The sequence below is a fragment of the Cantharellus anzutake genome (genome assembly GCF_015039405.1).
Source record: "Cantharellus anzutake strain C23 chromosome Unknown EI90scaffold_36, whole genome shotgun sequence".
Classification (NCBI taxonomy): Eukaryota; Fungi; Basidiomycota; class Agaricomycetes; order Cantharellales; family Hydnaceae; genus Cantharellus; species Cantharellus anzutake.
Window position 1 is genome coordinate 216,179 of NW_024066986.1, and position 15,791 is coordinate 231,969.

Below are 15,791 nucleotides of genomic sequence, written 5' to 3' on the forward strand. Positions count from 1 at the left end.
TGCCCAGCACGCGCGCCTGCACCAGATACCCTCGGGATCTCCCACGGAGACACCCGGGTGGTTACGGCTGTGTGCGAGGGTGACGTGGCATCCGTCATGTGATCCAAGCCGCATGTATATAAACGAACCTGAAGTGGGAACCGAAGAAGTAGCCTTCTTCTCAACTTTCCACTTCAGGTAAGTAGTACAATATTTCTCCTTTAATAATAATAACAACTTTCCACTTCAGTCTAAGTGGCCAGGGACTACTGTCCCACATCGGGCCTGTCAGTACGCACGCCCGATCCGCCCCCCGCCAGGCTCTCGGTCCCGGACGCTATACCCGGACCCCCTCGACCCCGGACGAGTCCCTGACAGAATCTTATGGTCCGTGACTATAGACAATCAAACCTTAGCCCCTTCAACTTTATTTCTTTGTCAAACCCCATGCCAAGCTTTCCCACTGGGTTTTGGTGCTGGCTGGGGGATTTGTTGAGTTTCAAGGGACTTCCTTTGACCATTATGATTTTTATATTAGATAGTTAGAAGTCATATGATGTATAAGGCAGATGCCGGAATTGTTCTCTTTATCAAATATACAATCTCAGACTATCACCCAGTGATTGTAACTGTCATCCCAGTGTGCCACCACCTGTAAACCTTCCCTGTAACATCTGACTTGGTCCATATTGATGTCTACATCAATATTCTTACAATCCATGAGGAAACCTCAACGACCCGGTGAGTGCTCAGACACCAGACCTCACCCTTCCTGCTCCCACCCCCCCACTGGGTGGTTGAGCTCCCATTCCTACCCTTCCTGTAGTACCCTACCAGGTCCTACAACCCTTCCTCCCTTCTTGGGAGGGAGAAGTGACCCAGGCAGCCCCAGGATGCCTGGCCACATACCCACGGGCCCAAATTCCCACGGTCACTCGCTACCGTGCACTGGTCAACCAACCTGCCTGTCCCAACAAATCCCACTACTGGTATGCTCCCTTGAGCGCCAAGTAACCGATAGACAACCACTGGGCTACTCCCTCAAGGAGTGCCAACTACCCACGCTACCGCTATGCTCACATGAGCACCAAGTCACCGCTAGCCAACTGTTAGATGGCTCCCTCAAGGAGCCCCCATCATACCCGCTGCCGGTACGCTCCTTGGAGCGCCAAGTTCCCACTAGCCAACTGTTAGGTGGCTCCCTCAAGGAGCCCCCATTATACCCGCTGCTGGTACGCTCCTCAGAGTGCCAAGTTACCGTTAGTACACCCAGTCTCAGATCTCCTCCTGCTCTCCCTTCAACGGCTACGCAGCCACCTCTATCTGTGAGCAGCACGGCTCAGGTTGGGTTCCCCGGAACCCATTCCTGTAACAAGGTGCCGACCTTGTATCTCCTCACTCCTCAAGTCCGTCAAAGATATGAGCTTGAATAGAGCTATATTTCAACGAGGTAGAGGAAAGGAGTCTCCCTCCATTCATCATACCCCACATCATTTATATATGTAATTACATGTGTTGTATACTATTTATAGTGGGGCATTCCTTACAATAGGGCAGCAGGGCCCTGTCATATCCCAGAATCCCGACCCCGCACTTTCCCACCTCACTACACCTTCCTAACAACCTCACCATCCCCTACACCATACCCCCCCACTTCCCAATGTCACCTTCCTTCCCAACTGTCTCAGCTCCGGCCTGGATCTCGGTGTCATGACGGACAAATCCCGGGGCTCCATCAGCGGCGAACCAATGCCAATAGGTGTCATATCCATGTATACCCGATCCCAACCCGACTCCCAGACCTCCTTCTTCACCACTCCGGAGTCCTACCCTACCGCTGTCCATTCCGATATTCACCTTCGGTCCTGACACCACACCTGACACCACACCTGCCCTCACCCCTCATGCCACCTCCACTCCTCCGTCCTTCTCCTGTCCTATCTCCGTCCGCTCCGATACTCACCTCAGGCTGAACACCACTCCTCTCGCCACCCTCCTCCTCCTCTTCCTCCTCACAACACCTCCGCCCTTCCGTCATTCTCCTACCCTTCGCCCATCCACTCCAATACTCACCTTCGGACCTGACACCTTTCCTCTCCTCCACACCTTTCCCCTTTCCTCCTTCCTCTCTCTTCCCTCTGGCCCTCTTCCACCGACCTTCTGCCAAGTTATGACCTTCCACTGCTGTCCCGTACCTCATACTCGGACACTGCTCGTACCTTCGCTCCGAGACTCCGTCATAGTTCCTACCTCGGACTTTGACTCCACCTTGGCTTTAGTCCATTGCATTGGTGACCTCATACTACGTAAACACCATTGCCAATATTCCTCAGACTTTCAACTCCGCCTCTGTAAGCTCCATAACCCCCGAGCCCCATGGATCACCTTCGGCACTTTCACCGCTTGTAATGTATCTTTCATGTTTTCCCCTCATCCTTATTTGGACTGCTGCTTCTTCCCATTCTAGCCAGTTAGTCATCATCCCCACTTCCCCACTTCCCCTCATCCTCCTGCCCCTCTGGGCTTCACCCTCCTTACCTCCTTTCGGATGTACCACAGGTTCTGCCCTATGACCTTCGGTACTGCTCCGCTTCTGTCATCCCTTTGTTCCTGTTCGGACGCTGAAGGGTTGCTTACTTATTTGGGGACGGTAACGTTCCGTTCCCCCATTCGCCTCAGGCCTGTTACAGGAATGGGTTCCGGGGAACCCAACCTGAGCCATTCTGCTCATGGACGGAGGTGGCTGCATAGCCATTGAAGGGAGAGCAGGAGGAGATCTGAGGCCGGGTGTACTAACGGTAACTTGGTGCTCCAAGGAGCATACTGGCAGCAGGTGTGGTGACATGCTAGCAGTAACTTGGCACTCCAAGGAGCGTACCGGCAGTGGGTATAATGGGGGCTCCTTGAGGGAGCCACCTAACAGTTGACTAGCGGTGACTTGGCGCTCATATGAGCATACCGGTAGCATGGGTAGTTGGCACTCCTTGAGGGAGCAGCCCAGTGGTCGACTATCGGTTACTTGGCACTCAGGGGAGTGTACTGGCAGTGTGAATTGTTGGGACAAGCGGGTTGGTTGACTAGTGCACGGTAGTGAGTGACCGTGGGAATTTGGGCCCGCAGGTACGTGGCCGAGCATCCTGGGGCTGCTTGAGTCACTTCTCCCTCCCAAGAAGGGAGGAAAGGCTGTAGGGCCTGGTAGGGTACTACAGGAAGGGTAGGAATGGGAGCTCAACCACCCAGTGGGGGGGTGGGAGCAGGAAGGGTGAGGTCCGGTGTCTGAGCACTCACTGGGTCGTTGAGGTTTCCTCATGGATTGTAAGAATATTGATGTAGACATCAATATTGACCAAGTCAGATGTTACAGGGAAGGTTTACAGGTGGTGGCACACTGGGGTGACAGTTACAATCACTGGGTGATAGTCTGAGATTGTATATTTGATGAAGAGAACAATTCCGGCATCTGCCTTATACATCATATGACTTCTAACTCTAATATAAAATTCACAATGGTCAAAGGAAGTCCCTTGAAACTCAACAAATCCCCCAGCCAGCACCAAAACCCAGTGGGAAAGCTTGGCATGGGGTTTGACAAAGAAATAAAGTTGGAGGGGCTAAGGTTTGATTGTCTATAGTCACGGACCATAAGATTCTAGGTCCATTCCCATAACAAGGCCTCAGTTAGTCCATCTAAATATAAGCTTAAATGTGCTGTATATTCAACAGGGTAGAGGTAAAAGGCTGCTGGGCCTTTACAACTACTCTGAGGTATATATATGTAAATTACATATCTCGGCACAAATAAATAAAGAAATGACCACATCACTATAATCGGAATTATAGTGAAGTAAGGTTAATCCCTTACATCCTCCTCCCTTGCGATATTGAATCGCAGACAGGGTACAAGCATATGAAAGGGAAAGCAAGCATTTTAAGGAAATATAACACTCTACATACGAAGAATGTATGTGTCAGGGCACGGCCTAACCGGCTACCCTGACCCCCTATGCCGGAAGGGAGTTGCCGTAAGACGATCCGGAGTGATCCAAAGAATGCAGGTAATCTCGCTTAGCTTTCGCTTAGCTCCCGCTTCTATCTTCCGTCCACATGTCACCCCTTTCCCACACCTCGCTTACGATTACCCAAATGAATATCTATCTTTTCATGTCGTCATTCTATCGGCTGTTCTTATCTCGTTTGTAGCCGCACTCTAGTGGATAGCGGTGTCCATGTATATAAGCCCTATCTCTGCTGAAGGTGGCACTTCAGCATTAACAACGACTAGGATTCTCGGGAACACCCTTATCGTCGCGAACTGACGCGCAGTCCCTGACAGTATGCAAGCGGGGGTACACTCATTGCAGGAGGCTATAGTAGTAGTTTGTAGGCAAAGCCCACTTAGAGTTTCTCCTGGAACATATGTACCCAGCTCTCGACAACAGCATTGTCGACAACGAAGTAGCAAGTGTCAATATGACAAGCTAGAGTAACAGTTGAGTCACCGTCGAAAATCAAAAAAGGAAAGGAAAAGAACCAACAACGGCATTGTTATTGATGAGAAAAGGCAGTGACACCTGAATTGGTCCACTGCGGGATTGGGCACATACTGTGCAGTTGAGTTTATAATGCCCACAAGTTTGCGGCATCATGGCTTCCACCCAGCAAGAGATGAAGCAGTCAACCTGAAGGTTGATACTCCAGTGACGGAAGTAACTCACCGAAGGTCAATGCCCCAGTGATGGAAGTAGTAACTGTTGGAGAATGGATATCTGTTCCCATCGGTATAGAGTTTAACAGCCTATACCGGCATGGTCAAACGGGCGAGTTGTGTAATGGTAGCACACTGAGAGGTCCTGGTTTCGATGCCAGGCTTGTCCATGATTTTATGTCCTTGTCTTGTGACCTTAACTGTATCATTCAGTTGGATCTCACGGAGTAAGTCCCGCAGGGCAACGTGAAATTTCTTCAGTAACTCACCAAGGTCAATGCCCTGGTGATGGCCAGTGATTCCACACCCGAAGGTTGATACTCTGGTGACACAAATAACTCACCAAAGGTCAATACCCCAGTGATGGCCAGTGATTCCAAAGGTCACTGAGGCCACTCCTCCCTAGAGTGTTGTCTGGGAAAATAATAGTTTGATATGAGTCAGCGTGATGCTGACCCACAAAGATAACCACTAAAGAGTGGCACAGGTTTGTTTCTCCTCCCTAGACCGTTGTCTGGGGGAGTAGTTGAAAATTCAACCTAGGAATCTAGGTTAAAAAAAATAAGAAAAAATTTCCGCCACACTTGAATGTGGGCCGGAGTTCTGAGCAGTGATCTGCTCCTCCCTAGATAGTCATCTAGGGGAGTAGAGAGGTCATTCTGTCCATATGAGTGACAGAATGGAAGTGTGGCCCATGAACTGGGCAGGACTGAGCATGTCTGATCATTCAGACATGGGTTTTTTGTTGGGGGCGGCTTGTCCGTCGGTGGGACAGCTTGTTCACTATGAAGTGAACAATAGAGAGAAGCCCTTTCCTTAGAAAGGGCCAGCCTTCCAGATGGGAAGGCAATAAGGAAATGAGCGTGGTGCAGAGAGGCACTGCGCATTTTGATGACCTGGCACTCAACAGCACCAGGAAAATACAGACCTTCCCTTGGAGGTGGAGTGTCTGTTGGCAAGACAGATCGTTCACTATGCAGTGAACGACAGAAGACAACCCTTTTCCAGATGAAAAGGCAACAGAGAAATGAGCGCAGTACAAAGAAGCACCATGCATTTTGGGGACCTGGCCCCAATAATGCCGGGAACACACAGAGTGGAGTGTCTGTGGGCAGAACAGATCGTTCACTATGCAGTGAACAATAGATGAGAACCCTTTCCTTGGAAAGGGTTGGTCTCCCTTCCGCAGAAGGGGTAGAGAATCATGAACACCAAAATCGCGATGCAGAACGTGCATCTTGGTGACCTGGCATTTAACAGCGCCAGGAAAGCATCCCTCTTGGCCTGCAGAGGGCCAAGGTGTTACAAAAATGGGGCCGGAGGCGCCCATTTTCGTCCATTCTTGACGCAGGAAAGTGGAAAGTGGAAGTGAGGTGGTTCATTAGGGTTTACAGATGGTTTCACAGATGTTGTAACATGAGGTTTAACAGATGTTAGCACAGCGGGTTTTTTGGTAATTGTTGATTGGTTAAACTTAATTACTATACAAATCATGTGATACAGAACCCATAAGAGTCTAAAATGGGAAATTCCCATTTCCATAACACAAGGAGTCGGTTCGGATTCAACTTCCTGCAGAGTGGAAGGAGTAGGTGCTGCTGGGTTGTCAAACCCAGGAATTGCGGAAGCGCTGGGCAGCTCCATGAGCTGGCACTTGGCAGCAGCTGAAGCGCTGCTGATTCCATCTAAAACCATGATAGATGAGAACCCTTTCCTTAGAAAGGGTTGGTCTCCTTTCCATGGAAGGGGTAGGGAATCATGAACCACCAGGTCCGTGGTCCGGAGCATCCTGGTGACCTGGCACTCAAAAGCGCCAGGAAAAACGCTCCTCTTGGCGTGAAGAGGGCCTCTTAGGCCCTTCGGATCTATCCTTCCTCAGATCAGGATGAGTAGGAACATCTGGGTTGTCAAACCCAGCAGGAATTGCGGAAGCGCTGGGCAGCTCTATGAGCTGGCACTTGGCAGCAGCTGAAGCGCTGCTGATTCCATCTATAACCGATGGTAAACCAGTCACTTGGGCCATCAGCACAGCGCTAGATCGACACTCGGCTCCCACTGGGGCAGGAGAGTCATTGAGAACTTTACCTGGCAAAGTGCTGGGCAGCTCCATGTGTTTGCACTCTACAGCGCTAGGGAGATGGTTATTCCATCCCAAACTGGGTGGAAGGGAAGTATTAGAATGCCTCTCCAGTGTGCAAGTGAGTGGGGAGGGAAGTCAGGCCTGAGTGGCCACGGGTGGGTCAACTCACATTTTTGTCTGTGGTTCTAACTTTGGTTGACGCGTCCATATAATACTCGTGTGCTCTTAAAGTAGGGAGAGTGGGCCCGTGATGGTGAACGTGAGGGTGGCAGTGGGACAGACACCAGGTGAGATTGAGATGCTGCAACAGGTTCAGCATCTCCTGAGATGGTACAATGTGTATGACATGTTGCTGGGCCCTTGCGGGCCCAAGTCACCACTTCCAGATGGAGTGGTGTCAACTCCCACCATGGGACTGGAGGAAAGGCCAGCTGTGTGGGTGCGAGTCTGGAACTTCCTGGTTGCAAGCATCAGGAAGTGGGATCAAAGGTTCCGGTGTGAACCTTGATTGAATGTGCGCGTTGTCAGGGACAACGACGCGTCGGTTGCCAAATGGGGTTCTGGCACCGGTATCGTGGTGGCTTCCCAGATCCTAAGATTGGGAAGGTTTGCCTCTACTCTGAGGCACAGCCTAGGTGAGCATGCATCTAGGAATGGTGCACATGTGATTTGCATGTGAGAACTAGGCGCAAATGCACATTGTCGGGCTGGACAATGCATGTGTGATCAATGATGCACGTTGTCAGGGTAGACAACACATGTGGGATACAGTAGGGTTCCGTCACCAATTGCAGTGCCGAGATTATAAAAGGAAACTAGCTTAAAAAAGTGAAGGGTTGCTTACTTATTTGGGGATGGTAATGTTCCGTTCCCCCGTTCGCCTCAGGCCTCAGTTAGTCTGTCTAAATATAAGCTTAAATGTGCTGTATATTCAATGGGGTAGAGGTAAAAGGCTGCTGGGCCTTTACAACTACTCTGAGGTATATATATGTAAATTACATATCTCGGCACAAATAAATAAAGAAATGACCACATCACTATAATATTAATCCCTTACAGATGCCTTCATTCTGATTTGGACCCCCTTTGTTTCCTTGTGCTTTTGCCCTCTCCATTATATATATCGGTGCTTGTACATACTCGTTTTAGGCCTTAGTCTAAAATCGACCTGAAATGCCCCCTAGAGACTTCCTGCTCGCTGCCTATGAAATTAAGGACCAAATGGACAAACAGCAATGGCACAGCGCTCCGCTTGAGTCGCTGAGGCCAAGGTCCCTCCTTGCTAAGTCTCTGGTTCCCCTCCAGAATCGTCTGCCCTCACCCAGTTCTAACAATAGGTGAATCCACTGACCCGAAACCCATCCTAACCAGCCCCCAACCCGATGTCTGGCCCCCTGCCTTATTGCATGAGACTTGGCCAACAATCAGAACCTAGACCCTGCCAGTTTTCCGACCTTACCTCCAGTTCCCAAGCCTTTGGGCTCCCAGCATCCAGTCCCTCTGGTTCCTCCTAGGCCTATAGCACAACTCAGTCTCACATCCCTGCCTCCGCATCCTCCGCATATTCTGCATCTTCCATATTCCGTGCATCTTCCACATCCGGACCTCTGCCCACCTCTGCACTGCACCCCTGCCACTCCTGGTTGACCTCCACACCCTGTAGTCAGGTCAACACTCCCCTCCATACCTGCTGACCATCATCCTGTCCTCATTTGTGACAGCACTGATGTCAGGGCACACCTGGGCCCACCTCACCCACTCCCCGCTATCCATCCATCCTCCCTCCTCCATCCTCCCTCTTCCCCCCCTTCTCTTTCCTCCCTTTTCCCTCTTTCCTCTTTCTCCTTTATTTCATTCTCCCTTTCTGTTTATTCTTTCTATTTACACGGACCACCTCCCCTTGTATCATTGTACTGTTGACCTGTCCGGCTCAGACACCCTGGACGACTTCCCACTATGCCTAGCACACATGCCTGCAGCAGATGCCCTTGGGATCCCCCGCGGGGACACCTGGATGGCAGCAGCTCTCTCCATGGATGACGTGGCACCTGTCATGTGACCCAAGCCGCATGTATATAAATGTACCTGAAGTAGAAACTGAAGAAGTAACCTTCTTCTCACGTTTTCCACTTCAGGTAAGTAGTGTAGTTCTTCCTTTTAATAACAATTCACGTTTTCCACTTCAGTCTAAGTGGTCAGGGACTACAGTCCCAGATCGGGCCTGTCAGCACGCATGCCCACTTCAGTCCCCAAGAGGGTCCCTCTGCCGGGCGCTACATCCGGGCCCCCTCCACCCCGGATGCGTCCCTGACAACTGACGGACCACCCTCTGTTGCGGACTTATCAGCACCATGCTGATTCCTGCATCCCATTTCGCGGACTTGTGTCAGTGCCATGTGCCGACCCCGCTTTTCCTTTGGCCTTTTGCCACTCGGCAGCATTCATTCATTCCTTGCCGAGTGCCTATTATGTTCACCCCAATATTGGCATTTGATCCGTGTGCTATTGCACTTTCCTATTCATTCATTTAATCTGTCAATATTGTTACTTGATCCGCTTTGACTTTATTCACTCCTTGCCTCCCATTTCCCGGGCTCTCGTCCTTGGTTTAGTTTGACAAGTCCCCACTCATTTCTGCTTATTTCCGAACCAGACTGACCGGTCCCTCTTTTGATGTCTCTTACCTACTTATACCTTGTAAATACTTTGGGGACCTCAGTCTGAAATCAACTAGAGTACCCCCCCCCTGTCTGGTCTGAGTCCCTCCTTCTGCAAAGGGGCTTCCCCCCTTCTGAGTCCGTGCTTGCGGAGTCCGTGCTCCTCCTACAGGTCCGCTCCGCTTGCAAGTCTTGTTTGAAGTCCGCTGTAAGTGTCAGTCCATAAATACAGGATCTCCCCCAAACATCAAGCTCAGGGCACAGCGCTCCACCTGAGTCGCTGAGGCTGTGATCCCACTCTGCTAACCTTGAACAGCACTTCTGGATGTGCCACACATTTCTGCCCGCATATCCGCACGTGTGCACTCCAACAGACCTCTGCCACAATCTCCGACCCCAACTCAGACAGAAACCCAATCCATCTTCAGTCCGTCTTCAGACAGTCTGCCTGACTCTGACAATATTCCCTGACTCTGACAGTATTCCAGACTCTGACACTCGGCACACTCGACCTTGGCCACTCCCATCCCGGAAGCTCGGCCCTGAGTCAGAACATTCGGAGACTCCGGATTTACTCCGACCTCCTGACAGATCTCCAACATCCTGTGACATACCTCTAAACCATTCCCCCTCCCATTTCATTTATTGGAGTCACCCAACATCCTTTGGATACGTAACTCCGGCTTCAGAGCTACCCACATCCTCTGGTGATCCTGCTCACATCATCATGAATTAGTCACCTCCCATTTGTAGCATGACTGTTGTCTTCTTTCCATTCAGTCGGCTAACTTCCTCTTACCCATTTCTCGTTCCCATTTATCCTCCGGCCTTCTACCCTGCCCTCCTTGACCCGACACCTCAGTTCCCTGTTAAGGATATCGTTCGGGACCCTTCGGTACCTTTTGGTATCATTCGGCACCTTTCAGTGTTTTCCATTATGACTCGGACTTTGACTAAAGTCCTTCTCCCTCCTCCATATATAAATATTTGTAGATTAGAACCCATTGTACCTCATTCTAGTCTTGCCTAAAAGTTACCCCCAGTCCCTCTATGAGTGAATCCTGACCCCCTCCTACAAGATACCTCAGACACATGAAATAAAAGGACTAACTGAGACGTAACAGAGGCACAGCGCTCCCTCTGAGTCGCTGAGGCTGCATCCTTCTTAGAGCCTCTTGTACCACCCAGCAGACTCAGGCTTCCTGGAGAAGCTTCGGTCCACTACCAGAGCTCTCGGAACCCCTCTAGTTGAGCCCTGCCTGCATTCGGACTCACACCCTCTTTTGGGGTTTTTGACAGGCCCCAAGATCAATGTGGGGGCCCCTTGGTAAAAACCACCTCTTTGGTGGGCTTAGCAATGCAAAATTGGTGCCCTGAAAAGACAGTGAATCAATAAAAAGTGAGTAGAAAATGAAGGAATACGGTGAGAGCAGCCAAACAACAGAACAAATGAGGAGGCAAAGGGACATCTCTATGCCCTAAGACCAAGCAAAGTCCCCCAGACCATCAAAACTCATGTCTGTAGTTTGGTGGTGAGTCAAGGTTGGAATACCAGTCCTGAAGGTCAGCGTATTTAAAAGCAGCAAGTCAAACATGCTGGATGAAGAGTGAGATAGTGGCAGTGGCTCCACTGGAAGCATGAAAGGTGGTACATCAGCCATCGGGTCCAGGGTCCCAGATGTCGATCCTGTCACAGTCGAAGGCAGAAAGTGAGAGGGAGACCCACTCAGTGTTGCCGGCAGGGAGCATGGACGTTGAACAGCCATAATGGATGTAGTAGGGCTCCTAGTGGATCAGATGATCTGTGGATATCTGCAACCACATCCGGAAATTCACAGATCTGGTTTTGGATTTTCAGAGGAAAATATCCGTGGATTTTCGGATTATCCACAGTTTTATCACATGATTTATTGCTTGCAGATATGCAGGAGATCTGAGGCAAATAAGGGTGAAATTCCCCATATTTACTGTAACTCCTACTCTACTGTGGCTTTTGAGAGGATAATATCTGCAGTTTCTAGTCTGCAGATTGTCCGTGGATTAAATATATCCCACTTTCCTAGATACCCCTCCTATGTTTCCATATTTTTTCCCAATTTTTTCAAGTCCTATCTAACCACCCAGGCCCGTTATTTCCAAATTTGGCATCTGACACCCATCTTTTGTGCCATTTTCCCCATATCTCTGTCAGTTCTCCACCAATATGGACATATTTGGTATTGTTAGAAAGCTCTCATCAGGGCCGTTCTAACGAAATATAATTTTGGAACGTATTAATCCGCGGTTGATCCGCATATCCGCGGATTTCTGTTAGAATGGGGCGGACTCGGACGACTCCGGAGTGGAATCGGAGACTTAGCGTGGAGGGACCTTGGCCTCAGCGACTCAAGCGGAGCGCTGTGCCATTGCTGTTTGTCCATTTGGTCCTTAATTTCACAGTAGGTGAGCAGGAAGTCTCTAGGGGGCATTTCAGGTCGATTTCGGACTGAAACCAAGACGAGTATGTACAAGCGCCAATATATATAATGGAAGGGGCAAAAGCACAAAGAGAACAAAGGGTGACCGAATCGGAACGAAGACGTCCGAATGGGAACAAAGGGTAGAGGGAGTGGAGCGGTACCGAAGGTCACAGGGCAAGACCTGTGATACGTCCGAAAGGAGGTAGGGAGGGCGAGGCCCAGAGGGGCAGGAGGATGAGGGGAAGTGGGGATGATGACTAACTGGCTAGAATAGAAAGAAGCAATAGTCCAAATAGGGATGAAGGGAAAATGCGAGAAATACATTACAGGCGGCGAGAGTGCCGAAGGCGGTCCGCGAAGCTCGGGGGTTGCAGAGCTTACAGAGGTTACGGAGGTGGGGTTGGAAGTCCGAGGAATATTGGCAATGGTGTTTACGTAGTATGAGGTCACCAATGCAATGGACTAAGGCCGAGGTGGAGTCAAAGTCCGAGGTAGGGACTATGATGGAGGCTCGGAGTAAGGTACGAGCGGCGTCCGAGTGCGAAGTACGGAACAGTGGTGGAAGGTCGTAACTTGGCGGAAGGGTGGCGGAGGAGTAACGGAGGGAGGAGAGAGGGGACAGGTAGGGGAGAAGGAGTGGCGGAAAGGAGAGTAGTCAGGTCCGAAGGTGAGTATCGGAGCGGATGGGGGAAGCGTAGGAGGATAACGGGAGGGTGGAGGTGTTGTGAAGGGGGAGCGGAGTAGTAGGAGGGTGGTGAGGGGTAAGGAGGAGGTGTGTTGCCAGGACCGAAGGTGAGTATCGGAACGGCAGCGGTAGATTATGACTCCGGAGGTGAAGAGGGTGGAGGTCCGGAAGTCGGGTCGGGGTCGGGTATGCATGGATATGACAATTTCTAACCACCGGATACAGTTTTTGTTTCAAACCTCTAAAAATCCGCGGATTCTGATCCGGATCCGGATCCGGACCAATCCGATCCGCTAGGAGCCCTAGGATGTAGTCAGGTGGATATCAGCCAAACTGGGTGCTTCATTCATTGAAAGAAGACCAGAGGCATCACATATGGTCAACAACACACAACCCTGATGACCCCCAGCCCCTTGATTGTCTTGAAGCAAGACAATGTCCTTGTAGTCCTTACTGTTTGGAATGCGAGCTCCGTCCTCAGCACTCCAATGACATCCACCAGCTTCAGGGAAGGGTTCATCCCATACTCTGCATACCTTTCAGCTGGAGCTTCTCCACCAACAACATCATAGAGGATGCACCACTGCTCATCACATAGTCACCACGCTTGCGAATGAGATCAAGGAAGATATTCAGGGGACAGTTATGGATAGCCACCTTCTGCTTGATGAGCATAAGTCGGAGGGTCTTCCAAGGAATCAAGTCAAGTGGTGGAGAAAAGCGCCCACTTGAATGTCCGACCAAATGCTTGGCAAGCAGTCATGAGTTGAAGTCTCCATTTTCCGCTTTTGCTTCCAAAGCTCTTGCTTCTCTCTCACAACTGCATCTCCTTGACCCCAATGGGTGAGAACATACGAATAGAAATCACTTTCCAGCTGCTTAGAACTGGGCAAGGGCAGATGATTCCGGAGGGGAACCGGAGACTTAGCATGGAAGGACCTTGGCCTCAGCGACTCAAGTAGAGTGCTGTGCCATTGCTGGTTGTCCTGGGGGTCCCTAATTTCAGATCTAGTAGAGGGGAAGTCTCTAGGGGGCATTTCAGGTCGATTTCAGACTGAAGGTCCAAAATGAGTATCTGTATATAATAGGGAGACAAAAGCACAAGGGAATCAAAGGGGGTCCAAATCGGAACAAAGGCATCTGAACAGGGACATGGAAGCGGATTGGCACTGAAGGTCATAGGGTAAAACCTGTGGTACATCCAAAAGGAGATAGGGAGGGCAAAGCCCAAAGGGGCAGGAGAATGAGGAGAAGTGGGGATGAGGACTAACTGGCTAGAATGGAGAGAAGCAGCAGTCCAAATAAGGATGAGGGGAAAATGTGAAGGATACATTACAAGCGGCGAAAGTGCCGAGTATGATCTGTGGAGCTCAGAGGTTGCAGAGCTTACAGGGTTATGGAGGTGGGGTTGAAAGTCTGAGGAATGTTGGAAATGGTGTTTACGTAGTATGAGGTCACCAATGCAATGGACTTAAGCTGAGGTGGAGTCAAAGTCCAAGGTTGGGACCATGACAGAGTCTCAGAGCAAAGGCATGGGTGGTGTCCAAGTACAAAGTATGGGACAGTGGTGGAAGGTCATAACTTGGCAGAGGTTTGTTGGAAGAGTGTCAGAGGGAGGAGAGTGATGAGAAGAGTGGGGGGAGGAGTGGAGGTGGAATGGTGTCAGGTCCGGAGGTGAGTATTGGAGCAGAAGGAGGTAGGGTAGGAGAGGGATGGAAGGGTGGAGGTGACGTGAAGAGTGAGGAGTAAGAGGGGGAGAGTGGTGAGAGGGGTGATGTTTGGTCTGAAGGTGAATATCAGAGCGAACGGGGATAGGGTAGGACTCCGGAGGTGGTGAAGTGGAGGGTCTGGGAGTCAGTTTGGGTTCGGGTTTGTACAGATATGACAGTATCCCCTTCTTAGGCCTGAACCCATGAAGGCCTTTGAATAGGTCTCTGGATATACCTGCTACATTACCGATGAAGGAGGTGATGGAACATGAGGAGGAAGAGAGGAGGACTTCACGAAGAACTAGACAGAATTGGGGAGACTTGGAGGAGCGGAGTCGGGTCCAGAAATGGCAAGGACTCAATCAGGAATAGGAATGGGGTATGACAGGAAGGGTTGGGTCGCACAGATATAGGAGGTCATCTGGCGAGTAAGAGCTGAAAGGTGAGGGAAGAGGTCAAGTGTTAGATCGTGTGGATTCAGATGACTCCGGAGTGGAATCGGAGACTTAGCATGGAAGGACCTTGGCCTCAGCAACCCATGCGGAGCACTGTGCCATTGCTGGTTGTCCTAGGGGTCCCTAATTTTGGATCTAGCAGAGGGAAAGTCTCTTGGGGGGAAATCAAGTTGATTTCGGACTGAGGTTACAAGTTACTAAGTACATTGTATATAAGGAGGGGTCCGGAATCAAAAGGAACAAGGGTAGGATGAAAGGAGACAAAGGGAGCTGGAAAGAGGAACAACACCAAGGGTCAAGGGTTTGACTCAATGGTGTTTCCCAAAGGAGGAGTGAAGGGCCAAGGCCCAAGGAGGAAGGAGGGAGGAAGGGAGTGGGGAATGGCTAGCTGACTGAATAGAAAGGAAGCAGCAGCCCAAATAGGAATGAGGGAGAATAGCGGAATTGAATAGGACAATGCAATAGTTGCAAGGTCCGAGGTAAGTGCGGAAAGTCCGAACTCAGAAGTTAAACTCCGGAATATTGGCAAACATAATTAAATGGAATGAGCTAACCAATACAATGGGTATAAGCGGAGGTGGGGTCAAAGTCCGAGGTCGGAGCTAAGACCGGAGGTTCCGGAGACAGAGATGCGAACGGGATTCCGGAGCGGAGGTCCGGAGTTGGGAGCATAGGTTTTGCATACTCGTCTGGAAGGTGTCGAGGTTGGGGTCGGACCCGGAATGTTCCGGAGTCGGACCAAAGGTGGTGTCCGAGCCGGAGGTGGGATAACCTCTTGGGAGTCGGCAAGGAGAAGGTGACGGAAGGGAAGTAGGGCTCCGGAAGTCGGAGTTCGGAGTTCCGGGAGCCCAGAGCGGAGGTTGGGATTGTATGGATATGACAGGAAGCAGCAGCCCAAATAGGAATGCGGAATTGAATGGAGCAATGCAATAGTTGCAAGGTCCGACATAAGTCCGGAAAGTCCGAACTCGGAAGTTAAACTCCGGAATATTGGCAAAGGCAATTAAATGGAATGAGCTAACCAATACAATGGGTATAAGCAGAGGTGGGGTCAAAGTCCGA

The 15,791-nt window shown here is 50.5% G+C and overlaps 1 protein-coding gene across 1 annotated transcript; it reads right to left on the bottom strand.

Annotated features, from left to right (window-relative positions):
- Positions 1-12,535: 12,535 nt before the first annotated feature.
- Positions 12,536-13,602, bottom strand: EI90DRAFT_3126119 (uncharacterized protein; the record flags this gene model as incomplete). The annotated part of the gene is made up of 3 exons (XM_039063894.1): positions 12,536-12,867; positions 13,102-13,228; positions 13,294-13,602. 3 exons carry the CDS (start codon positions 13,600-13,602, stop codon positions 12,536-12,538), a joined length of 768 nt encoding a protein of 255 aa, XP_038914160.1.
- Positions 13,603-15,791: the final 2,189 nt, after the last annotated feature.